At 42.6% G+C, this 26,721-nt stretch overlaps 1 protein-coding gene across 3 annotated transcripts in view; it reads right to left on the bottom strand.

Annotated features, from left to right (window-relative positions):
- The window catches only part of GCC2 (GRIP and coiled-coil domain containing 2), a 112,231-nt gene that overhangs the window by 62,446 nt on the left and 23,064 nt on the right, over positions 1-26,721 (bottom strand). For all 3 annotated transcript variants that reach the window (XM_068268282.1, XM_068268280.1, XM_068268281.1), the window contains exons 3-7: positions 21,958-22,042; positions 16,811-16,878; positions 14,459-14,563; positions 8,631-11,681; positions 1,113-1,185 (exon numbers count right to left, since the gene is read on the bottom strand). In XM_068268282.1, the coding sequence (XP_068124383.1) occupies positions 1,113-1,185; positions 8,631-11,681; positions 14,459-14,563; positions 16,811-16,878; positions 21,958-22,042 (3,382 nt within the window). The remainder of the gene's footprint in view (positions 1-1,112; positions 1,186-8,630; positions 11,682-14,458; positions 14,564-16,810; positions 16,879-21,957; positions 22,043-26,721) is intronic.

Here is a 26,721-nt window from a genome sequence, read left to right as displayed (position 1 = left end):
ATATTACACCGTTCTTAGCATGTCACATTGCAGAGATTCATAGCTTTGCAAATGAGACATTCCAAACGTAGGTAAAATCTACACATAATGAATTAAAGCTTTTGCCTCTGATATTAGAAGGGACACTGTAGGGGGGGGGGGGGGGGGTCGGGGGAAAATGAGTTGAACTTACCCGGGGCTTCTAACGGTCCCCCGCAGACATCCTGTGGCCGCGCAGCCACTCAACGATGCTCTGGCCCCGCCTCCTGTTCACTTCTGGAATTTTCGAATTTAAAGTCGGAAAACCACTGCGCCTGCGCAGCCACGCCCTCGCTCCCACTGACGTCACCAAGTGCGTATTAAGCAGGCCCAGTACAGTCTGCGCTTGCACAGTACGCTCCTGGTGACATCAGTGGGAGCAAGGGCATGGTGCGCAGGCGCAGTGGTTTTCAGACTTTAAAGTTGGAAATTGCAGAAGTGAACCGGAGGCGGGGCCAGAGCATTGGTGAGTGGCTGCGCGGGTACAGGACGTCTGCGGGGGACCATTAGAAGCCCCGGGTAAGTTCAACTCTTTTTCCCCCAACCCCTCTACAGTAGTCCTTTAACATGAAAAGTAGGAAACCGTTTACACAGCTACTTAGACATTATTTGTCAATTGTCATTTTACAACACTTGGTTTGATAGTGTTCCTTTCAGACACTACAGCAGCCAAATAGATAAGCAGGACAGCCAGGCAATTTGTATTGTTTAAAAGGAAATAAATATGGCAGTCTCCATATCCCTCTCACTTCAGTTGTCCTTTAAATAACCCTTTGTAGCAATTTGTTACTTTTCATTTTGATTGCAGTCTTTGTAACAGTATACTGTTTCTCTTCTAAGCTGGAAATACTCAGTTTACTTTTTTAAATGTAAGACTGGGGTAGTCCAAATACTGTATTACAATTGTAGCATTATAAAACAGTATCCATGCACACAAGATCTTTAGACCTGTATTTCTAAATACAGTTAAACTAATTGTAAAGGACACTAAGGTGACATGTTACTAGGAACCCAAATATCTATATGCACATGCAACACAAAAACTGTTTAAACCAAACTTATATCAAAAAAAAAATTCTATTAAATTGTTATACCTATTTTGTTTTGAAGGTCCGATACCAGAGCTTCATGCTTAAGTTCCAATTCTTTTGATTCTGAAAGCATACCCTGCAAAATAAAAAAATAATGGTAGGTCTAGGCAGAAGACAAACACAAACTGTTAAATGGCCTTGTGCTACAAGAGAGCAATTTTCACTAGGGCCCTTATTCAATTCACATTTCCTCCTTAAGGTAGCCACTAACGGTCCAATTTCTAGCGAAAAATCGTTCAAGCGATCAGAAATTCTGATCGGAAGTGAAATATTGTAATAAATCGTTCACTACACCATCAATGAATCAATCTTTACTTCCTATCTATCACAACCAACAAGAAAATCCAAATTTTGGTTCGACGAAATTCATTAGAGCGACATTTTTTTCACTCATTCATAATCGATTGTGTCCGCCAATGGAGATTATTTACATCCAATCCGATCAGAATTTCTGATCGCTCAAACGATTTTTCGCTAGAAATTGGACCGTTAGTGGCCACCTTAAAGGGACTCCGAGCAGTGCAGAAACTATGGAAAGATGCATATCATTTTAAAGCTCTCTTTCTCCTCTTTCCAGTGATATGTAAACCACCGCCCTACGCCTTTTAGTTTTCGCTATTTTCGCGATTGAAATTGCCGCGGCCGCAATTTCAATCGCGAAAATAAAGAAAACTAAAAGGCGTAGGGCAACGATTTAGGTGTCGCCAGAAAGAGGAGAAAGGGAGCTTTAAAATGATATCCATCTTTCCATAGTTACATTGTATTACACAGGCCGACTTTTTCTGCTGAATGGAGCTGCTGACACTGGGGAAAGTGTCGTCCTGTGTAATACAAGTAACTATGGAAAGATGGATATCATTTTAAAGCTCTCTTTCTCCTCTTTCTGGCGACACCTAAATCGTCACTCTACGCCTTTTAGTTTTCTTTATTTTCGCGATTGAAATCGCGGCCATTTCAATCGCGAAAATAGCGAAAACTAAAAGGCGTATGGCGGCGGTTTATATATCATTGGAAAGAGGAGAAAGAGAGCTTTAAAATGATATGCATCTTTCCATAGTTTCTGCACTGCTCGGAGTCCCTTTAAGTTTTCTCCAATGTCAGGGATGGTTAACCTTGGCACTTCAGTTGTGACAAAACTATAAATCCCATCATGCCTCTGCCTCCACAAGTTATGCTTAGAGCTGTCAGAGTATTGCAATGCCTCATTGGGACTTGTAGTTCCACCACAGCTGGAGTGCCAAGGTTAGCCATCACTGTCCTATGTGATATTTTCACACCTTCTCAAAAAAAAAAATCCCTTTTAAACCACCAGCAAGCAAGAATATACTCAGAATAACTGACTGAACTTTTTTTTTATTTTTTAGGGGGGTACTTTTTCAATTGCAAAGTGCTGAAAAGTTATTTAAATAGATGATAAAAAAAAAAAAAAAAAAGATCTCCTAGGGAAAAACAGGAGAAAAGGTGAATTGAATAATAGTAATATAGATGGACGGGGAATTTGAATACATTTAAAGAGACTCTAATGAAAAATAACCCTCTGGGGGATACTTACCTCGGGAGGGGGAAGCCTCAGGATCCCAATGAGGCTTCCCTCTTCCCTGTAGCTTCAGGGAATCCAGCGTTGGCTCCCCTGACTCCTCCCCCCGACAATCTTGACAACACTTGATTGATTTACCTCTCCGGGATCCAGCATAGGTGCTGCAGTAGCTCTTTGCTCAGGCTAGGCGGAAATAGTTGAGCCCGATCGTATCAGCTCTACTGCGCAGGCGCAAAAGGACTCGTGCCTGTGCAGTAGAGTGGATCGATCGGGTTCGACTATTTCCACCTTAACCTTAATGAAGAGTGCCAGTGCACCTGCGCAAGATTGCGGTAGATAAATATTTACCTCGTCGCACTTCAAGGGACCCTTGCACTTGAACGTAGCGACAGAGAAAGACGGGGGAAGCCTCGTTAGGATCCAGAGGCTTCCCCCTCCTGAAGTAAGTATCCCCCATTATTTTTATTACAGATTCTCTTTAAGATGAATATAATATAATATAGAACTGAGTTTCATATTTTCATGAACAGTTTAAGAACTTCATTTTAAGCCATCAATAACTCTTCGAACCTTTCAGCACTAAATGCTTATCATACCTTTTCCTCGGACAATTAAAACTGTGTTGGCTTCTATTTACTTTTTAGGAAACTCACAAAGGGAAAAAGAGGCACCCCGACAGGATAAATACATGAAAATCCTTAAAATAGAACAAATTAGAGGTGGCTTACCTCAGAGGTGACACGGATAAGATTTAAAAAAAAAAAATTATTTGCACTAGGGCAACCCGTTTTGTGAGATGTACTGGAAAAAAAGGGGACTTTCTTAGTAGGACTAGTCCTCTAGACCCTCTGGAAGATCCAGGCCACGCTCCCCTTCATGCAGGAGTGCGACTGCGTGGCACCTGCGCAGGCAGGAGCAGTATTGGCCGGGCTCATGCATGAAGAGGCGTGCAGCCCAGATCTTCAAACCAACATTTATTTGTGGTGTTTGCAAGTAGTAACGGAGGTTCGGAGGATGGCATAGGAAGCCACTTGAGGATCCATAGGATTCTCTTTTCTTAAGTATTTCCGTGGTTTTTTTTACCTGAATTTTTTCTCTGTGCACTTTAATAAATGTCTATGAGAAATACGTGTTAAAGAGTAATAGTAGACTTTATGCATAAAACACATTCACACTACTATGAAACAAGTCATATAAATAGAGTATGAATACCCTCTGTCACATTTTGTTTTTGTGTTGCATGCATGATTGGCATTTCTGTACTAGGAGGTGAATTACCATCTTTTGCATGCTCTTATTCTTTTAATTATTGTATTACATTTAGAGAACCTTTTGAACAGTGATAACTATAGCTAGTTCCCGTTGGTTTCTGAGGACTCTGAAGGGACCCCTTGTCAGTCCCTTCCATTAGAGAAGACACCATCTTGTATTTTAAAGGATACCCAAAGTGACGTGACATGATGAGATAGAAATGTTTATGTACAGTGCCTAGCACACAAATAACTATGCTGTGTTCCTTTTTTTCTTTCTCTGCCTGAAAGAGTTAAATATTAGGTATGTAAGTGGCTGACTCAGTACTGACTCAGACAGGAAGTGACTACAGTGTGACCTTCACTGATAAGAAATTCCCCTTTTTATCTCTTTCTTGCTTTCAGAAGCCATTTTCTTCTAGGAAAGTGTTTTATAGTTGGAATTTCTTATCAGTGAGGGTCACGCTGTAGTCACTTCCTGTCTGAGTCAGGACTGAGTCAGCCACTTACATACCTGATATTTAACTCTTTCAGACAGAGAAAGAAAAAAAGGAACGCAGCATAGTTATTTGTGTGCTCGGCACTGTACATACACATGTCTATCTCATCATGTCACATGTCACTTCGGGTATTCTTTAAGAAAGAGACCTCCACAAATATTATGGGGATAGTCCTAAAAATCCATACCCCTGAAGCCTATACTGTGGTTGCCCGAAGCACAACCCAAACCATAGGATTCTTTATTGTGTGCAAACTTCATGTTTCCCTAGAACAAATACACCAAGCATTACTTTTTTCATTTTTGCTCCTTTTAGGGCCTGTACACACTGCTGCACTTGAGCTGCGTTTTTCAATGCAAAGTCTTTTAAAAAATAATGAAAATCGTGAAGACCTGTATACACTGGTGCGATGCGCTTTTTCTATTCTCATGAAGGCTTGGGATTTAAAAATCGAATGCACTTGGCTGGATAGTGTAATGGTTAAGGGCTCTGCCTCTGACACAGGAGACCTGGGTTCGAATCTCAGCTCTGCCTGTTCAGTAAGCCAGCACATATTTCAGTAAGGAGTTTCTTGGGCAAGTCTCCTTAACACTGCTGCTGCCTACTGAGTGCTCTCTAGTGGCTGCCTCGCAAGCGCTTTGAGTCCGACAGGAGAAAGGCGCTATTCAAATACTGCCTGTATTATTATTTTAAAAGCGCAGCAGTGTGTACAGGCCCTTATGCAGTACAGACTTCCTTTGCTGTAGGCTGCAGTCTTGTCAGTGAGCTTAGTCCAAGTCCTGCCCCTTGCAGCCTAAACAGCAGCAGCACTAGTAGCAGCCCCTCCCACACACCTTTCTGTTTTCTTCTTCTATCAACTCCCCTGCTTTCAATCACGTTACCTTTTTAAAACAGGAAAATTAGCTGCAGACTTCTCATTTGGCACAAAACAGGTGACTTTTGGACACTCAACTTATTAAAGAGAACCCGAGGTGGGTTTGAAGAATATTATCTGCATACAGAGGCTGGATCTGCCTATACAGCCCAGCCTCTGTTGCTATCCCAAACCCCCCTAAGGTCCCCCTGCACTCTGCACTCCCTCATAAATCACAGCCACGCTGCTGACAAACAGCTTGTCAGAGCTGGCTGTGTTTATCTCTATAGTGTCAGTCTGCTGCTCTTCCCGCCTCCTGCAGAACTCCAGTCCCCGCCTGCATCCCTTCCCTCCCTGCTGATTGGAGGGAAGGGATGGGGGCAGGGACCAGAGCTATGCAGGAGGAGGGGGAGCAGCTGAGACTGACACTACAGATGTAAACACAGCCTCACAGCACGGCTGTGATTTATGAGGGATTGCAGAGTGCAGGGGGACCTTAGTGGGGTTTGGGATAGCAACAGAGGCTGGGCTGTATAGGCAGATCCAGCCTCTGTATGCAGATAACATTCTTTAAACACACCTCGGGTTCTCTTTAAAGAGGCACCTTACTGACATAGTAAATTATTCAGTAAACCCAATTTTACATTAATTATCCTGGTTTCCGCATAAGAAACAGTTCCTATATTTATATATTGCTGTATATTTGTATGTAGCCCTTCCCTCCCAGTGATGTCACAGCCTAGGCTGTTTTGGCTGGTTTTCACTTCATTTAAAAACGTATTCGTGGGATAGGTTTTTAAAGCACTGCAGAAACACAGGAAGCTGATCCTATGTTAAAAATAGGACCCATTTCCAGAAACACTGATTGCACACGGATCCGCGTTGCACAGAACGAAAACGTAACGGAGAGTCCGGATTTGACACTATTTCCTGGACTGGATGGGAAACCGTGTCCAATGCAAGCCTATGAGAATGGACACTGTTTGCTCTCACCAGGCTATTTACCGCATCCGCATCGCCCGTTTCAGCTGCATCCCGTCACCGCCATGACGTCGTACTCAAGCGCCTTGCCGTCCATCACTGCCGCTCGGTCCATTCTGAAGAGCCCAGAGGCCGACAGAAGCATGGGGATTCTCCATTGAGCTGCAATAGACCAATGGGAATTCTCAGCAACAGAAAGAATTCTCATTAGTTCATGTTGAACCAATGAAAATTTTCCCTGTTGCTAGACAGAAATGGCCTGTAGCAGCCTATGGACAGCTATGCTTCTGCTGACCTCCAGGCTGTGGAAGGGACCGAGCAGCAGGACGACCGGTGGCAGCGAGACAGGTGACCAGATCAGATCCATATCAAATGGATCAGTTTTTCTGAAAAACAGATTCCTTTGACACGGATCCGATATGGAACCGGACAAGTGTGGACCCGCCTTTAACTATTTTCTCCTCCCAGGAGCATTTTGGGAGACCAGGTTTTTTTGTTTGTTTTTTTCTACAGGCTTCAAAACACTGAGTATACAAACATTCTGCAGAGCGGGACCTGATAACACTAAAGAGATCATCACACATGATACATTTCAGGGAGAGGAAAAATGTTAAAGAGGGCAAAAACTGGCTAAATATTTTCTAAAGTAATTGTGAGAATCTGCTCAGCTGCCTGTGCAGACAGGCAGCGTTTTGACCACTGTTCACGTCTGCATTCTGCAGGTCTCTTTAAGAGAGACCTTCTGTCAGTTCTGCAGCTTGTGTTGCTGAGGAATTCAGGAATTAGGCATACATTAGTCATGCAAATCCCTTACCTGCCTTCTTTTGATGACTGGCACTATAAAAGCATTCTGCTCCCAGAATGCTTTGCTGGACATTTCCCTTCCATGGTCTGTTCCTGATGGACACTGCTGGAGTGTCAGCCGTTGCTATGTTTTATACACTCCTAGTGAGTGTCAGCCATGCTACTTCTCGTTGAAGATTAGTTTAGAGTTATTCGTGGGACTGCGCTAGGCAGATTCCCTAGTCTAGTTAGGATTGTATTATTTGTATTGCCTGTTCTGTCTGTCTGTGGGGTGCTAACCAGAGCAGCGGTTGCTACTGGTAGGCCCTTCTGTTCTGTTATCTTCTCTGGATCGCACTAGTCTCTTTGCGCTAGTGCTGTGGATCCTTCTGTTCTGTCTTCTGGGATCGCGCTAGCCACTTTTCGCTAGCGCTGGGGATCCTTCTGTTCTGTCTCCTGGGATCACGCTAGCTACTTTTCGCTAGCGCTGGGGATCCTTCTGTTCTGTCTTCTGGGATCGCACTAGCCACTTTTCGCTAGCGCTGGGGATCCTTCTGTTCTGCTACTCTGTCTCCTGGGATCGCGCTAGCTACTTTTCGCTAGCGCTGGGGATCCTTCTGTTCTGTCTTCTGGGATCGCGCTAGCCACTTTTCGCTAGCGCTGGGGATCCTTCTGTCGCTTGTCCCTGTTTTCTTGTGTCTGTCTTGTCTGCTGCGCTTGCTGGAGGCTCGGTGAGGTAACCGTTAAGCAAGCGTCCGCGTCCTCTGTTTCATGTTTGTCTGTTAATGGTTAGTTAGGCGTGCTTGTCTCTATTGTGCTTATCACATGGAGACCGCGCATAACCGCGTGCACTGTTGCGAATGAGTGCGGTGTTCGCGGTTAGCTAGCGTTTGTTATTTTCCGTATCTCCTTATTGTATTATTTGCTGTGCCTTTGCTACTCTCGTGCTCCGCCTTGCTGTAACCTTGTGTCACGTCTGGCGATCGCACCTCTCGCGATCGCGTTCCTGCTTCTTATCTGCTGTGGTGTGTGCACAGTCGCGGGTTGGCGACTAATTTTATGCACACACACACACAATCTGTCTCTGTGCTCACTCTCAATCGCTTCTCTTGCGATTGCGTTTCTTCCCTTCGTACAATTCCTGTCTGGCGTGTGTGGTAGGGCAGAGGAGCTGTTCCTCTGCACTCCACAGCTCCACCTGCCGACAGGAATTTCCCTCTGCAGGTGCATAGCACCTAGCCTGGGTGTCCTCAATTATACGCTTGTGGAGGAAATCCGCCGCGTCAGCGCACGTCTGGTGCGCTGACCACAGAGACGATTCCGCAATCGTTACAGTAATATTGTAAAAATAAGCAATTGTATTACTAATTTAATTACGTTATTTTTTTTTATTCTGCCCAAAGGAAGATGATAAAAAATATGGACTGGGATAATACTGTAATAATCTATATATCAGTAGCATGCACTGTAGAAGCACCTGCAACTAGTTTTGCCAAGATGTCAAAAAACACTTCAAATTGCAATTCACTTTAAGTGTTACCTATTCAACCAACGTATAAAATGAAGGTCGAAGTATTTTTACAGTTAAAGCAATTACCTAGATGAAAAATGTCTCACCTGAACAGAATTCACTTCTGGTTTGAGAGCACTAAGAGCAAACTCTTTTTCTGCCAGACTAATTAAATCCTCTTGTGTATGCTCCCTGGATTCTGCACCACTTTCATTGTGTAAGGAATTCAAGTCTGAAGTCACAGTCTCAATACGTAGGAGTAACTCCTGATTTTCTTGTTTTGATTTTTCAAGTGCATTTTTCATTTCAAGAAGATCTCTTTGCAGTGCCTCGTTGTCTGTAAGAGTTTCTTCAAGCTCTTCTTTCAAAAGTACCTTCTCCTTGGAGTAGTCACTCAAGAGAGCTCTCAACTCGGAACACTGAGCATCAAATTCTTCCTGTAGTCGATCAAGCTGAACAGCTGTCTCCTCTTTCTGTAAAATAGCATTCTGCTTTTCATCTTTTAACTGGAGTATTGCTTTAGTAATGTCCTGAAGCACAATACGGACATCTTGGTCTGGACATTCAATAGCCAACAAGTCCTGAACAACATTGAACTGAGATTTTATTTCTTCTACAAAGCGTTCTTTTTGTTCAAGCAACAGAGCAACTTTATCTTTCCCTTCAGATGCCATCTGAAATTTACTTCTCAAGTTGTCTACTTCATCTCTGTTAGAACCACAATCACTATGTTCACACACAAGCCTTGCAAAGTCTCTAGAAATAACCTCCTTTTCTTCTTGCAGCCTCAATGCTTCCTCTTGCCATCTTTTTGATTCGGACTCCAACTTTTCTTTATTAGTGATTAGCAAATCCACTTGTTGCTGTAGGTTTCTAATCTCACCAATGCTCTCATCTCTACCATTCAGTGATGCGTGTAGCTGTTTTGTGAGTTCCTCTACTGAATGTTTAAGTTGTTCATTAATTGTTGTGTATTCTTCAGTTTCACTCTGGCGTAATTCTTGCAACTGTAGGATTTTCTCCTTTGAACTCTCAATGGCAACTCTTGCTTCAGTATTTTGGGTCGCCATAACTTCAATTTTCAACTGAAGTTCTTTTAGTAAGGTCTCTTTTTCTTGTAAAGAGGCAAAAACGTCATTGTTTATCTGTTGCAATTTAGTCAACTGAAGTTGAAGGTCCTCATTTGCACTCTGATTGGGTGGCAATACACATTCCTCAAGTTTCTGTTTCAGCTCATTTACGGTTTCCGATAGCTGCTTGTTCACTGCTATATAGTCTTCTGCTTCTTGTTGTAATGTCACCACCTTGGCTTGCTCAATCTTGTACAATTCTTGTAGTTTCTCAAGCTCCTCATTTGACATTTTTAAATGAGATGAAACCTGGCTGTTTTCTAGAGCGGCTTCATTCACTCTCAACTGCAGGTCTTTTAGAAGGTCTTCTTTCTGCTGTAGAGAGGCTAAGAACTCCTCATTTGATTGCTGTAAATTAGCTATACTAAGTTGGAGATCTTCATCTGCACTCTGATTGGGTGGCAATACAGATTCCACAAGTTTCTGTTTTAGCTCATTTACGGTTTGCTTTAGCTGCTCGTTCCCCACTACATAGTCTTCTGCTTCTTGTTGTAATGTCACCACCTTGGCTTGCTCAATCTTGTACAGTTCTTGCAGTTTCTGAAGCTCCTCATTTGACATTTTTAATTCAGATGAGATCTGGCTGCTTTCTAGAGTGGCCTCATTCACTCTAGATTGCAGATCTTTTAGAAGGTCTTCTTTCTGCTGTATGGAGGCTAAGAACTCCTCATTTGTTTGCTGCAAATTAGCTACACTAAGTTGAAGTTCTTTGCATTCAGCTCGTTTAGCTGATAATGACTCTACTTCATTCTGAAGCCTGTTTACAGTTTCAAGAAGATCATTCTTTTCCTTGTAAGCAGTTCTCAATTTCTGCTGCAGTTCATGAACATCTGAAGCTTGCTGCTGCTTCATTGTTTCAAATTCCCGGCTGATCTTACCAGCAGAGTCTCCAAGTTCAGCCTGAAGGGTAAGGAATGTTTCCCGTAAGTTTTCATAACTGTTCACAGCTTCCTCCTTTTCCTGACTAATTTTGTCAACCTGAGCTTTTAAAACTTGTAGTTCATGCACAAAAGATTTTCTCTCATCTTCAGATCGGGATGTAATGGACTGTTTCAGCTGTGCAATTTCTCTCTTGTGCTGCTCCCTCATAGTCTGAATATCTTCTGTTCTCTGCTGAGAGAGCTGAGTATACTCCCTTTTGGAGGACTTCAGCTCAGTTTGTAATTTTTCTGTCAAGCCATTATAATCTTCAATGGCTACCTGAAGTTCATTTATTTTAAATTCTAATTCTTCACGTTCATGGAAATATTCCTTTTTAACATGTTCAACTTCCTTTTCTAGGCGGATTTTCAAATTGCTGGTGTAGGTGAGTTCATCTCTGAGCAGGCTCTGCTGAGACTCCAAATTTCTCACATAACTCTCCAGCTGTTGGATTTTGTCATTGTCAAATAATGGTAGGTTTTGTTGTACACTGCGGTTCTCCTCTAATGTTTGCTTAAGCTGTTCAATTTCTTGTCCGTTCTTCAGGTTGTTTTCTCTAATTTCCTCCTGCAACAACTTCTCTTTCTCAGAGCACTCTTTAATTGAGTCTTCAAGTAAAATTCTCTCTTGTTTGTTTTGCTCTGTTGAACTTTCAAACTCTTGCATTATATTCGCCACTTCATCGTTGTGCTGATTTTGGAGTTTTAGGAATTTTGCATGCAGATCTTGGATTTCGGCATGATACTGTTCTGAAGTTACTTGGGCATCTTTAAGCTTTGTTGTTAGCTGGCTATTCTCTTCTGCTGCAGTTTCCAATGATCCCTTCAAACTGTTAAGTTTCTCCTCATAATCAGAATGGATATTTTGAATGTCTTCCTTGAGTTTTCGAACTTGAACATCTTTGTCTTCTTCCAGTTTCAACCTGTCAGTCAGCTCTTTCTGGTTCAAGAGAGCATCTTGCAGTTCTTTTTTCACAGCTTCCACATCTTCTTTGTGATGGTCTTGTGTTTGCAAGAGTTCATTTTTTAATGCTTCAATTTCTTTCAACAAAACGTTATTTGCATTTTCTTTATTCTGCTCCAATTCACTGGCTTTTTTAACAGCAGCCTACAAAACAAAAAAGGCAAATTAAATTAGAAAATCAGTCATTTTTCTTCACATTAACTAGCACCTAAAGCCTCATCTACACGGGTAGATGAGGCGGCGATGTGGCTTATCAATCAAGCCGCTGATAAGATCCGAGAGGTCGGATCTTGCTACCGCAGATTCCCTGCTCGTTCCCCGCGAGGGGACAATAGCAGGGAATCGAGCGGAAGATAAGTGGTGCGGCTCGGGGACGAGCGGGTATCAAATCCGGCGCACGCGCAGGCGAGCGGGGACGTGGAAGAGGCGATCCGGCGGCTATCGGAGCCTCATCTACGTGTGTAGATGAGGCTTTAAGCTGGCCACACAGCAGATCTATTGTCTGATCCTAATAACAACAGATGCAACACTCCCCCCCCCCCCACTGACAAATTACCTATTGTGAGCATTGTGCAAACCACATACAGTAACTGCAACCTCTGATTTAAATCCAACTTCAGTCAAAATTGCGATGAAATTAATCAAAAGAATCATACTTTCCTTGGTGTTCTAAGCCTGAAACCGTACAAGCCCACCACTCTGCGGCTACATGTGCTCATTCGGAATGTTCAATGAGATGCTAATAGTTTAGAGTTGATGCAAATATTAAGCACATTTTATACGCATTTATGCAACGTAGAAATGGACCATTCAAATGCTGTAGCTGCTCTATTAGATAAGTTCATTTCCAAACTGCATAAATTTGCACAAAAGTGGTATCATCTACAAACTATTAACATTGACCAACCCTAGTGCTCATGATCAATTCTGCCACTGGAATTTCTCAAATATTGCAGGGAAAAGATAAAAATGATCAACATGACTGAATGTGTTTGATATTGACTGGTCACTTCAGACACCTTAATACTGACTAAATTGGCAGCATAGCATGCATTATTACCTGTGGTCAGTTGAGCGCTCGCAATGCTCAGCATAACGAGCGCACGTAGCTAATGCCAGCTATTACCCATTGACGAGCGCTCCGAACAACCTGCCCTGGACCCCTTTGGGTCCAGTAACTTTAAAGGAAGTGATCCTGGCACTCTGATTGGCCCAATAGGCTGCCTATCACTTGACATTACTTGATAGGCAGTCTATTAGGCCAATCAGAGTGCCTGGATCACTTGCTTTACAGTTACCCGACCCGAAAGGGTCCAGGGCAGGATGTTCGGAGCACTCGTTAATGGGCAATAGCCGGCATTAGCTACATGCGCTCGCTATGCTGGGCATAGCGAGCGCTCATCTGACCACAGATAATAATGCACATTATGCTGCCAAAGGCGTGCAGGGTGAAATAGAGCAAGTAACAGCAGGTTACTCATGCTATTTGTGTTAGTGAATCAAGCCCTCTGAATTTTAATTTGATGACTTTAAACAAATTGTCAAATATATCAAGCTGCTTATTTTTTTCTCAGGGTCTGAAAGGACATTTGGAAGAAATAAAGTATTTGCTTTAGTAAACCACTTGCACCATTGATACACTCAGCTAACCTAATAAACACTGCCAGTATATGGCCGGATTTAGACTTTAGTAATTCTTCCCTAATGCTGGGAATACACGATGAGATTTTTCAGTCGATTTACTGTCCGATCTTATTTCCAATCGACTTTCTTCACTTTTCTTATCAATTTCCATTCACTTCTATGAGACATTGATCAGAAAAACGATCAAAAAGATCGGGCGTGTCGGAAATTATCTATTGAACCACCTTTCTGCTGAAAAAAAACTTATGGTGTATTCCAAGCATAACTTTACATACTTATGGGACTCTGAAAAAAAAAAAAAACCTGCTTCCATTCAACATTTGATTACAGTGAAAAACAGAAAAGGGCAAAGTGACAAACTGCTCCCCAATTTACATCCAAAGGACCATTTTTATTAAAGTGGACCATAAAGTGGTCTGAAACTCCAACATAACATTCAATAAAAATGTGTTTCCTACTTTTTATTACTCATACAGTTATCATATTCGCTTTTGTGCATAAGTAATATTATCTGTTTACAAATTACGAGTTTCCAAAGTGTAGTTCATTGTGCCCTAAAATATATCAAGCCATATGGCCGCATAGGGGTGTTATTTTGGCTGGGAATGCGTAGTATCAGCCGCGTTCCCCAGCCTGACGGGTCCTGCCGGCGAAACCGGAAGTGGCCGCCAGCGGGACCCGGAGCATCAGAGCGACTCGTCTTGGGCACCGATCAGCTGCAGGGGGCTGAGGTAAGCCCCAGGTGAGTAAAACTCAATTTATTTTTTACACTTAAGGTTCACTTTAAGTGATTGTAAGCGATACGCAGTAAAAGTAAGGCATGTACAATCCCTATTTTATTAAAAAACGCCCATATTTTCTTCCATGGAGTTTTATAAAAACAAATATTAAAGGGCAACTGAAGTGAGGGGTAAATGCAGGCTGCCATATTTATTTCCTTTTAAACAATACCAGTTGCCTGGCAGTGCTCCTGTTCTACTTGGCTGTAGCAATAACTGAATCGATCAGAAACAAGCATGCAGATTATCTTGTCAGATCTGACAAAGTCAGAAACAGCTGATCTGCTGCATGCTTGTTCAGGGTCTATGGCTAAAAGTATTAAGAGGCAGATAATCAGCAGGGCAGCCAGGCAACTGGGATTTTTTAAAAGGAAATAAATATAGCAGCCTTCATATCCCTCTCACTTCAGTTGTCCTTTAAGCCACACATGTGTATGTGTATGTAATGGCCAGACCTGGAGTCCCATTTGCAATACAGAACAGAAAATGAAGGCTTACATCTGCATCCTCTTTTGTTTTAGCAAATTCTTTTTTCAGAGAAACCAGTTGTTGTTGAGTTTCAGCTTTTTCCAGTAGTACAATGTCCAGTCTTTCAGTCAAAGCCTACAAGGAAGAATGGAATGTACTATTATCAGCAGCAGATCTGGATCAGTATTATGTAAACAAAGGGTTTTTATCTATTTGACAAATAGAGAAATTAGCAAACACTCACACAAAAGGTGGCCACACACTTATAGATTTGCAGCAGATTCAACAATCAGATAGATTTCTGTCAGTTGCCTGTCAAGTGGAATCTATCTGATGTGTGCCACACGCTAGGAACAGATTTCCAATAGATTTCAGAATGAAATCTATTGTAAATCTATTGAAAAATCGATCTAAATGCATTATTGCACCATTACATACAATTCAACTCTATGGGCCATCGATCTGCCGCCAGCAGCAGATTGACCTAGATTTTTCATCCTGTCAGATAGATCAAATAGATCGCAAATGGACCGATTTGCTGATTTGAAAGAATCGATTTCTGATCGATCGATTCTATATAAATGATCGATCAATAGCTGAATTCGACCAGTGTATGGGTACCCTGGGGGGTACTGTAATGCTGTAATATTATGTGTGGTTTTGGAGGCAAAGCTGCCTTGTTACGTGGGGTTCTGGAAGTAACACTGCCATATTACCTGTATTTCTGGAGGTAACGCTGCCATATTAGGTAAAGTTTGGGGAGTAAAGCTGATTTATTACGTGTGGTTTTGGGGGTAGCGCTGCCATTTTACTTGTGGTTCTGTGATATTACGTGAGGTTTTGGCGGGTAACGCTGCCATATTACATTTGGTTCTGGACTTAACGCTGCCATATGTGTAGTTTTGGGGGTAATGCTGCTGTATCACATGCTGTTTTGGAGGTAATAATACCACATTACATGTGGTTTTGTAGATGTATATGTTACGGCCAGAACCCGAAGTTTGGCCACTTCTAGTTCTGGCCGGCCACTTCGGGTTCTGGCCGGCCAATGCGCGAAGTGGCCGCTGCGCTGCGGCCAATGTTGAAAATGGAATGATTCCTCTGACATTAATGTATCTTCTGGCCGCAGCGCAGTGGCCAAACGTAGAACAACTTAGTTCATTTAATGCAATTCAGCCGGCGGCAATGTAACAATTCAAGCCGCCGGCTTTTTCTCTGCCTCTCTCTCCTCCTCTTATGGGCAGCTGGCGAGTCCCCGGGAGTCGTTCGTCGCACCAGGAAAGCAGAGCGGGGAGGCTGCAGACATCGCTTCTGCCAGCACCCGCTCTGCAAGAACGGCAGGATTCCCCTGCCGCGACGAACGACTCCGGGGGGGACACTCGTGTCCCCGCCCGGCTGCCCATAGGAGAGAGCGAGAGAGGCGGGAGGGGGGGGGGGAGGAGGAGAGAGAGAGAGATGCAGAGAAAAAGCCGCCGGCTGAATTGCATTAAATGAACTAAGTTGTTCTACGTTTGGCCGCTGCGCTGCGGCCAGAAGATACATTAATGTCAGAGGAATCATTCCATTTCTAACATTGGCCGCAGCGCAGCGGCCACATCGCGCATTGGCCGGCCAGAACTAGAAGTGACCAAACTTCGGGTTCTGGCCGTAACATATACATGTTTAAAGGTCACTTTCCTAATCATGTTTGGGGAGAAAACATTTTGCAGTTGGCTCCGTCCATAACACACACACACACACACACACACACACACACACACACACACACACACACACACACACACACACACACACACACACACACACACACACACACACACACACACACACACACACACACACACACACACACACACACACACACACACACTTTGGCTTAAATGTCCCTCATTCTCATCCTCAAAAGTTGGGAGATGTGCAACCAGTTAAGCTCAGCGCTGTTTTCCTGAGATCATGTAATGATGATCATCTTTTAGATTTGTTTTCATCTTTTACATGCTCTATTTTCCCTGTGTAGCCAGGTAGAGAAAGACAAAAAATGGGTTCACATGCTTTAACAAAGTGCCTGCGAATAAATAACCCCTGAACTAGTGCACAGAGTCACAAACGCTGCATATGCTGAACATCAACTGGGAAAGTTATTTACAACATCCTGGTTTATTGTGTGATGGACCAGAAAACAGGAACTAGCACATCCTGTGAGTGAGCAGGGCACTGCTGTGCAATCAGTTCAATGCATGGATTAAAAGGCAATCTACTCCCTTGGCATCACATTAGCCCCAATGGAGCATAGGAGAAACAAATATAAGTGTTGCGTAATTCACCATTCACATTTGTGTCACCAGAAACTCTGTGTATGGAAGGCGTAGCCTAATTTCATACCTGTACAATATCATTATCCTCTTCGTTCACTGTTCTCGTTTTCAGTGTTTCTATTTCTTTCTCTAATTCTGCAAAACAGATCAGGTAGTGAGCAAAACTCAAAAATATTGGGGAATGATCTTAAAGAGACTCTGTAACAAAAATGTCATCCTTTTTTCTACTATCCTATAAGTTCCTAAACCTATTCTAAGGTGCTCTGGCTTACTGCAGCACTTTCTACTATCACCGGCTCTGTAATAAATCAACTTATCTTTCCCCTGTCGGATTTGTCGCCCTGACAACAAATCGCCCGGATTTGTTGCCAACGCTTCAGTGATATTGATCTGTTAAGCACGCCCCCTCCACGCCCCCTCTATGCACACTCCCGTGTGTTATTTACATTAGGCAGCATCTCTGCTCTCTTGTCAGTGAGAGAAGAGAGCTGCCTTTTACTAGCTGGATAAATCGTCCTCTGTTAGGCTGAGAAAGGAGCTGGGCTGTCACATACTGAGGAATTACAGACACCGGAGCTGTCTGCAGGAAGAAACAATCAGCCTGTCACTCTTCAGTGGATGAGAGCTGCAGGGGGATAGAAGGTAAACACACAAATGATCTGTTGAGATTCAAAAGGAAGGCTGTATACAGCCTGCTTGTGTATGGATGTATTTTCTATGTGTGGACATACTGTACATCAACCTACTTCCGGCTTTGGTGACCATTTTGTTTGTTTATAAACTTTTTAAAACTGTTTTTGACTACTTTTAATTCGGCGGGGAGCGGCGAGATTGTGACAGAGGGGAATAGGAGATGTCCTCTAACGCACTGGTATGTTTATTTTTGTGCGATTTTAACAATACAGATTCTCTTTAAAACTCCAAATAGATAAATATAATATCTCTGACTATAAAACTTCACTTTCTGTTGCCTAGGAGAACTTCCCATTCTACAAGAAGGGAAAAAAAATAAAATAAAATACATTTTCTGTGTAATGCTTGTGCTTCAGTCTAGGCCCCAGTATCAGTGGGTTCGGCTGTAGACACACTGTGAGCACTTTCTGAGAGCTTTTCTGACCATCAGATGTTTCTGAGCATTTTTTTTTAAACGCTCCCATTAAAGCGGTATTGTCACCATAAAAATCAAATTTCAACAGCAACTGGTCTGAGTATATTAAGTGATAAAGATGCTAATCCTGCATTAAAAACTGTTTCTGCTGTTATGGTTTGGAGTTATCACATACTTTAGGAGCACTGGCCCTTTAGTAGTCAGTGCCAAACAGTTGAATGCTGGGAGTTCTTTTTATCTATAATATATTCCTCCTCTTCCATTTATTTCCCTGTCTAGCTGATCACTTGTGTTTACAAGCAAGGCTGAGGTGACTCAGTGATTGGATGTGTAAATAAAAAAAGACTCTGGGAGGAGGGCAGCTAATGAATACACAATGAGCAAGATAAGGGAGGGGGGAAAACAAGAGTCAGGAAGGATATGATGTTAGCATTAGCTTGGCAAAATGGCCACTGCCTGCAATAGGATTTTCTGCTTTTCCTTTATAAAATTCACAGGAATCATTACGTGGATAGCACAATACATCTGTTATGAAAGTAGAAATACTATTTATCTACTTATATATGTGTTTTTTTTATTACTAGGTTAGCATGTGTGTCGCTTGTTCTTTAACTCAAAATTGCGGTAAAATTGCTGCAATCATGTTTTTTCAAAAAATCGTGATCACAGCAAATTTGCTGCAATTTTAACCACTTAAAGAGAACCTGAACTGAAAATAAAAAGTCAAAATAACCATACACAGGTCATACTTACCTCCTGTGTAGTTTACTTCTCAATCTCTTTCTCCTCTCCTGTGTCCTGTTTGTCCAGTGATCAATGGAATTCTCCATCCTCCATTTTGAAAATGGCCGTTACCCTATAACAGTTTCCTGGTCAGCACACTGTTATACTGTAATATCACCCACTCAAGCCACAGGGAAACATGGACATTACCTTACACATTCAGTTGCAACCGACAGCTGCTGATATAACTGACAGCAACTGGTATATTTCAGTTCTGACAAAATATTGTCAGAACTGGAAGGGATCAATGTAAGAAGAAAATGGTGAGCTTCTGAGATGAACTGACGGTGAAGTTAGTATGTAATATTCATTTGCAGCTATTTCATGTGTTTATTTTAAATAATTTTACTCGCTATAGGTTCCCTTCAAGCACTTTGGACATAGCTGCTACGTCCAAAATGCTTCCCCTGCTGCTGCTCGTCTCCACATGCGATCGGGCACGCTCCCGCCGCCGCCTGTTAGCCCGGAGATTGATGAATTAGAACATAGTTCCCATTCATTGATCTAAGTCCACGTATGAAAGACCAGATGCCGTCTACAAGACGGCTCCGTCTTTCACAAAGCCCATGCTTGCACGTCCACACATTACTTCCGTATTGCGTAGTAATACTATGCAAACAGAAGAGAGCTGCAAGGACATCTTGTGACCAAATAGTAAAATGACACCTGGAAATAAAAAATTTCCAGTGAATTAAATTTTTTTACTTTTAAAATTGACTCTTTACCTCCCACACTCCCCAATAGTTACACAAAAATTTTTTTGTAAAAAAATAAAATAAAATATACAATTAAAAAAAACAAAAAACAAATTAGTTACCTTAGAGACAACTTTATTTTGTATGTCAAAAGGGTATACTGTTATTAGTTATAGTTATAATTATGGGCATGTAATAAATGATGAACGCAAAACTGAAAAATGCCCATTTATTTCCAAATAAAATATCTGCACCATACATTGTGATAGGGACATAATTTAAACGGTGTAATAACCAGGACAAATGGGCAAATAAAATACATGAGTTTTAATTACGATAGCATAATAAAATAATTCTTAGCAAAATGTACCACCCAAAGAAAGCCTAAATGTTGGCAGAAAAAACAAGATATAGATCATTTTATTGTGATAAGTAGTGATAAAGTTATTGGCGAATGAATGGGAGGTGAAAGTTGCTCGGATGCATAAGGTGAAAAACGACTGAAGGCTGAAGTGGTTAATGCAAGTCAATGGGAGTGCTTTTTTAAAAACCGCTTAGAAAGCTCTGATGGTCAGAAAAGCTTTTATAAAGTGCTCATAATGTATCTACAGCCTCAAGCTGTTGTCTTTGATGTAAGATTTGAGCATTTAATCAAGGTTTGGATCCTGGCTTAAAGGACTTACGAGGCAAAACGCCGAAAAAAAGTTAATCACTTGCCTCATCTGTTAAGGCACGGAGGACGCCGTCCGCGCCCTCCGTGCCGATCCGCCGGGTCCCCCCGCTTATTAGCCCCCCGGGCCGGCTGCCGACCCCACGGCCCGGGTCGGGCTCTCTCGCCTCTCCCAAGATGACCGCATCCTTTGCCCATGGCTGCGCAGTCCGCATAGCCGCGAGTGCGGCTGCGCAGCTCTAGGGCCAACCCCTCCGATCCATGCTATGTAGCGTGGATCGGAGGGGTTGGCCCTAGAGCTGCGCAGCCGCACTCGCGGCTATGCGGACTGCGCAGCCGCGGGCAAAGGATGCGGCCATCTTGGGAGAGGCGAGAGAGCCCGACCCGGGGCCGTGGGGTCAGCAGCCGGCCCGGGGGGCTAATAAGCGGGGGGACCCGGCGGATCGGCACGGAGGGCGCGGACGGCGTCCTCCGTGCCTTAACAGATGAGGCAAGTGATTAACTTTTTTTTTGGCGTTTCGCCTCGTAAGTCCTTTAAAGGGACACTGTAGGGGGGTCAGGGGAAAATGAGTTGAAGTTACCTGGGGCTTCTAATGGTCCCCCACAGACATCCTGTGCCCGCGCAGCCACTCCCCAATGCTCCGGCCCCGCCTCTGGTTCACTTCTGGAATTTCAGACTTTAAAGTCTGAAAACCACTGCGCCTGCGTTGCCGTGTCCTCGCTCCCGCTGATGGCACCATGAGCGTACAGCACAGGCCCAGTATGGTCTGTGCCTCCGCCGTGCGCTCCTGGTGACATCAGGGGAAGCGAGGACATGGCAACGCATTCCAGAAGTGAACCAGAGGCAGGGCCGGAGCATTGGGGAGTGGCTGCACGGGCACAGGATGCCTGCGGGGGACCATTTCAAGCTCCGGGTAAATTCAACTAATTTCCCCCTGACCCCCTACAGTATTCCTTTAAGCCTTACGTAAAACACTAAGGAGTCCTTGGGCAAAGTGCCCTAATGACGCTGGTTACCCGTGGCGTGGCTGCAGCCATGAAAGGATTAGAGTGCACCAGGAAAAAAAGCATGATACAGTCGAGTCCCGTTTATTCGGCACCAATGGGGATTGGCTGATGCCGGATAAGTGTGTTTTCTGGTTGCTTGAGACTTAATGTTAAAAATAGGCCTAGCTAATGCAGTACTATACATCACTCCATATGCATACCATGATCTCTGTATTAAATGTTAAAATACAGTAATTGAAAGTAAATTAACCTTGGAAGAGCCATGGAACCTAGTCTTTAAGCACAGCAGAGCCCACCAAAAGCCTAAGGAGTTGGCCTTCACCTCTGTGAGTACTGCCAGCACTTTGTTCTAGTTGGTTGAGACTTCTGGTTAGTTGAGTTCTGGATAACAGGGACTCTACTGTATAAAAGGATGTGTGTCTAGCTAAGACTACAGTGCATGCTATACTTCTCAGTCTTCTGATCTCTTCCAGCAAACAGCTACCTTATATGCAGAGCTGGATTACATGCATCTACTGGCTTAAAGGGAACCTGAAGAGAGTCGTACATGGAGAATCCCATATTTATTTCCTTTTAAGCAATACCAGTTGCCTGACTATTCTGCTGATCCTCTGCCTATAATACTTTTAGCCATATACCCTGAACAAGCATATGCAGATTAGGGGTTTCTATCATCGTCAGATGTGACAAGATTAACCACATGCTTGTTTTTGGAGGGATTCTGACATTACTGCAGCCAAATAGACCAAGGGCTGCCAAGCAACCGGTATTGTTTAAAAATAAATAAATATGCAGCCTCTATATACTTCTTGCTTCAGGTTCCCTTTAAATTATATCAAAGAAGTGCTATCAGCTACATCTGCCACTGCTATGGTAATGGAATGGATTCCCAACATCATTTAATACATTACTTTATGAAAACAACACTTCATTATATATTGTGTTCCTACCTGTGCATCTTGATTTAACTTTCTGAATCATCATCATCTGTTTCTTTGCAAATTTGATAAGGTCTTCTTTTGGCAAGGTGTCCAACTGTAAAAGAGAAGTTCACAAGACATGCAATTAAAATCACCATCACAAGTGAAAACATATGAATGGCTACATTTAGAATATTTAATGGCTAAAATCATATGTACTCCTAGTAAACTAAAGAGTCACATGGTCCTTACATTTCTAGGAAACCTGGACTAATAATGTAAACTACCCGGAGCCACAATTTAACTACCTGACTCACGGGTAAGTGCATACGGGTAGTCCGTGACTCATGAAAGGCCTGAAAATGTGAGGACGTACAGTGAACAGAGATAACACAGTGTTTCGACTTATGGACAGATTCAGGATAAGAACGAACCTACAGTTCCTAAAAAAAAAGTTTCTGCTGCTGAATGCCAGTAAAGCCATTGTGATGAGATATGACTGCATAGTGGAGGCCTCGGCAAACCTTCACACGGCAGCAGCTGGAATTCGATGAGGTAGTACAGTAAGTACAGATCAAACTTGCTGTCTGCCAACTCTGTAGTGGAGTTAATTTGGCAAGGGGTCCATCCCGCACCTGTGCTCGTTCATGTATTGAAGCATGTCTGTGAGCTTTCAAATCATTCCGGTGAGAAGCGGTGGTCTGCAGGAGGACATGGGAAGCCTCTACCAAGGTAAGTATCATTTTTCACTCCATTAAATGCACAGGTTTGCTTTAAGTCATACAGTGCAGCATATATCTCTGAAAGTACTGCTTGGTTTAAGTATTATGATTACCGTACACTTTCCAAATGTAATTATTGCTGAAAGATACTTGATCATGATACTGCCTGGCCACTGAATGGGTATGCCAGTTTTATGTACAATCTATGCTAAACACCAGGTTTTTTTTTTGGGGGGGGGGGGGGGGGGGGAGGGGAATGGGGGGAGGATACGATGGTGGAAACAGTGCACAGTAAGACATGAGTGACAGTCTCATAGCTTTGTACTGCATCCATTCTTATATCAATAGATGACTGTAAAAAGTATAAACACCAGAGCCTTCTACAAAATTATGCATGGACTAATACTGTGCCTAATCAATGTATGCTTTTTTTTCAAAATAAAACTGTCCCTTCAGCAATCTCCTTTTGTTCCTATGGAGAAATCTGGAGGTAAATGTGTCTTAAACATCACTTTAATTAGTTACAAACTTAATTGACAAGCATGTAACTCGTGGCACTGCAGTCTTAAACACACATCTTATTAAATACATATTAACATTATTTATGATTGTCCGCACAATATGTTAAACTAATTAAAGTAGTACTTTAACCACTTTGCATCTAGACCTTGTTTCCCCCTTATGGACCAGAGCAGTTATGACAGTTTAGCTATGTCCCTATTTAATTAGTAATAACTGTATCCCTACTTATGACACCTAAATGAAATATATATCGTTTTGTTTTCCCAAGACTAACTAGGCTTTCACCCTATGGCATTTTTTCCTTTAAACAATTTTGTTTTCTACGAATTTAAATGGGAAAAAGGGGGGAAAAATGAGAAAACACATTATTTCTCAGTTTTATTAATTCCAGTTTAAAAATAAAAAGCACTACTGTAAAAAAAAAAAAAATTTTGTCAGGCTATTTTTACCGTTCATCACAAGACTTAAATTATGTTCCTGTCACAATTTATGGTGAGGAAATTTTAATCTGAAATAATGCTACACAGTGTATTTTTCACTATGAACTGAGAAAATAAAAGCCTTTTTAATGGTAAAAACCAATCTTATTGTCACAGGAAACGCTTTCACAGCTGTGCTTCAACTACAAGACGTATATCTACATCCTTGTGGCTTAGATGAAGTCACAGAGGACATAGATATACTGTAGTGGTGGAAAAAGTGGTTAATTAGTAGTTAACTAATTAAAGTAGGACAGAGAAATCTTATGGCTACAGCATGAGCAAAAAGTGACACCTTACACAGTCTATCATTCTTTCCCCAAGACAGGAATTGCTGAACTGCAGCTTCTATCACACATTCTTCAACTATGTAGACAGCCAGCGGCAGAGATTTGTTTTATTTGCGTTCAAGCTCTTTTTATTTGCGTTAGCTCATGACTGATAAATCATTTGCAAAGCACATGATTAGGAGTCCCGTCGCCATAAACTTTCAGAGCTGCAAGCAGTTATCTTCTTGAACTCTACTGTCTGTGCATTTCCTGTTTGCAATCAGTGCAGCACGAGAATGCAGGCCAAGCAGCAGACCACAGCTCAACTCAATGTTTGCAACAGGATATTTAACTGCAGAAGTCTCATTTGAAACACACAAGATAGCACATGGGGGCTCTGCTTAATCAGTAATCAGATGCATCAGATCGCTACAGGCAGCAGTCATTAAAAGTTTATAAACCGTATAGTTATTTCTAGGGGTTAACAATGGGTTAATAGGCTAGGCTGGGGTTAAACATTGACTGGGGATTTAAGAAAAAAACAAAACAAAACCTTTATTGGGACGTTGTCACGTTAATTTTCAATTTTTTTGTTTACATTGTAAAACTTTTCCCCCTAAGACTCAGTTCACGCTAGATGCGGTTGCAGAACGCAATGCGCAGTCTGGGCTCCGGTTTTCTAAACCGGAACGTAAACGGCTGGAAACCTGATCCATGCTGCCCTTTTCGCAGCATGATTCCAGTCTGTTTACGTTTTTACAAATGCATCCGTGCCCATAGCCGTGGGTGGGGAGGGGGCCACCATGCTTGAGGGGGTAGAGGCCAGGAAGGAGGGCAACGGGCAATTTCCTTTTCTTCCTGTGCAGAAAGTAAGTAGGGAAATTTTGCCAAGAGTGACAAACACCGCTACAAATAAAACTTTTTCATACAGAGGGGAGGATTCAAGTTCTATGACTAGTTTTTATTGCTGTACTAAATTCTAAATGTAGCTAGGACTACCAGTTTTCATATTAAAATTACAAACTCCACAGAGGAATTATGAGAAAATCGCCTCATAACCCGGTTTCAACGTTTGCCTCTCCCTAGATATGCCTCTGCTTCTTATAGGGCTTAAAGCCTAATTATATTTTTATTATTTTTGACCATGAATCATATGATAAGTGTGCTTCTTAAAGTGTACCTGAGACAAAGGCGAAAATTTTAATACATACCTGTGGCTTCCTCCAGCCCCCTTCGGCCTGATCGCTCCCTCACTGCGTTCCTCTACCACCTGTGGTCTCCGTAGCATTGCTGTCAGGATCTCTCCTGTAGCATGTCCTGCCGGTTGCAGCAGAGCTGCAGCTGAGCAGTTTTGATATTTCTGCCTGCATTTGGTTGCTTGGTTGTGTTTGCATTTGCTGTGAAAATCTTTGCCGTTTTCAAGCACACTGCAGTTCAGATTAGCTCAGGATGTTGTCATAAATCCACCTATGGCTGGCTACATTTGAATTGCAGTCAGACAGTTTCTTACATGCATGTGGTTGCATAATCTGGCATGCATATGTAATGAGAGTTTCCTGCATTTCCAGTCAGCTTGCAGCTTCCAATCTGCATAGCACAGGATTGCATGATTACCATTCAGCTGTGGGGGAATTTGCATACCTGCATCCATTGGCTGATGTCCACATAAAGGTCTGCCTCCCATTTCAGACCTTTCCCGACATAGCGTTCAGCTACAATAGTTGTCGTTGGGTCCATGCTGTGAAAGTGGTTATTGTGTATTGCCTTGCTTTGTATTTCCCTGCCTGCTGGACGTTTGCTGCACCCACAGGGGTCAGTGAAGTCCACTATCCTACTAGTTGGAGACTGCCTTCAGGTAGTCATCCTGCTTGCTTTGCTCCGGAGGACGTAACTGAAGCAACGGTTGCCATTAGTTACGCTCCTACCTGTGTCTTGTCTAGGTCAGTGTGAATGTATGCTGTCGCTGGGGCAGAGACTAAATTGGCAAAGCATTCCGTCTGTCTCTCTGTTGTCTGTTTTGTTATGCTTCACAGGCTCAGGCAGCAGTCGCCCTGAGCAACCAAATGTACCTTGTTCGCTAACAGTCAGTCTGTCTGTTTGTCTTGTTACTCAAACTGAGGCTTAGTGCAGCGTCGCTCTAAGCAGCCATTGTGTCTTGTTATTTGTGGCGGTATCGGAAGCCCAGAGCAGCGGTTGCTCTGGGCAATCTCGCTCCTTTGTTCATTACTCCTGTGACAACCTGTGTAGCCTCCTCCATCACCCAGCTACATATTATTATTATTATTATTATTGATTTATAAAGCGCCAACATATTCTGTGGCGCTGTACAAAGTAAGAAACAAACATGGGGTACATAATACAGAGAATGGTGTACACTAATATACAAGATACATAATTAGTGACAAAATACAAAGAATGATACAGCATACAGAATACAAAATTGGTAAAGACAGTGATAAATGTAACATGATTAATAAAATGTATAATGTTTTCCAAGACACAAAAGGGGGAGAGAGCCCTGCCCTTGCGAGCTTACAATCTAAAGGGAATGGGGGGGGGGGGGGGAACAAGAGGAGGGGGGAGTATACAATAAAATATACAAAAGCAGTGTGTTTTAGGATACCTAGTAGGAGTGCAATTTGGTCTTAGGACAAAGGGAAGTGGCCTAAAATAGCGCATATGCTTGTCAGAACAAATGAGTTTTTAGAGAGCGTTTAAAGGTAACAAAGGTTGGCGAGTGACGGATGTGTTGTGGGAGGGCATTCCAGAGAAGGGGTTCAAAATCTTGTAAGCATAAATGTG

The sequence above is a fragment of the Hyperolius riggenbachi genome, chromosome 2 (genome assembly GCF_040937935.1).
Source record: "Hyperolius riggenbachi isolate aHypRig1 chromosome 2, aHypRig1.pri, whole genome shotgun sequence".
NCBI classification, from domain to species: domain Eukaryota; kingdom Metazoa; phylum Chordata; class Amphibia; order Anura; family Hyperoliidae; genus Hyperolius; species Hyperolius riggenbachi.
Note: the sequence above shows the minus strand (reverse complement) of the source record. Positions and strands in the feature narration are given on the sequence as shown.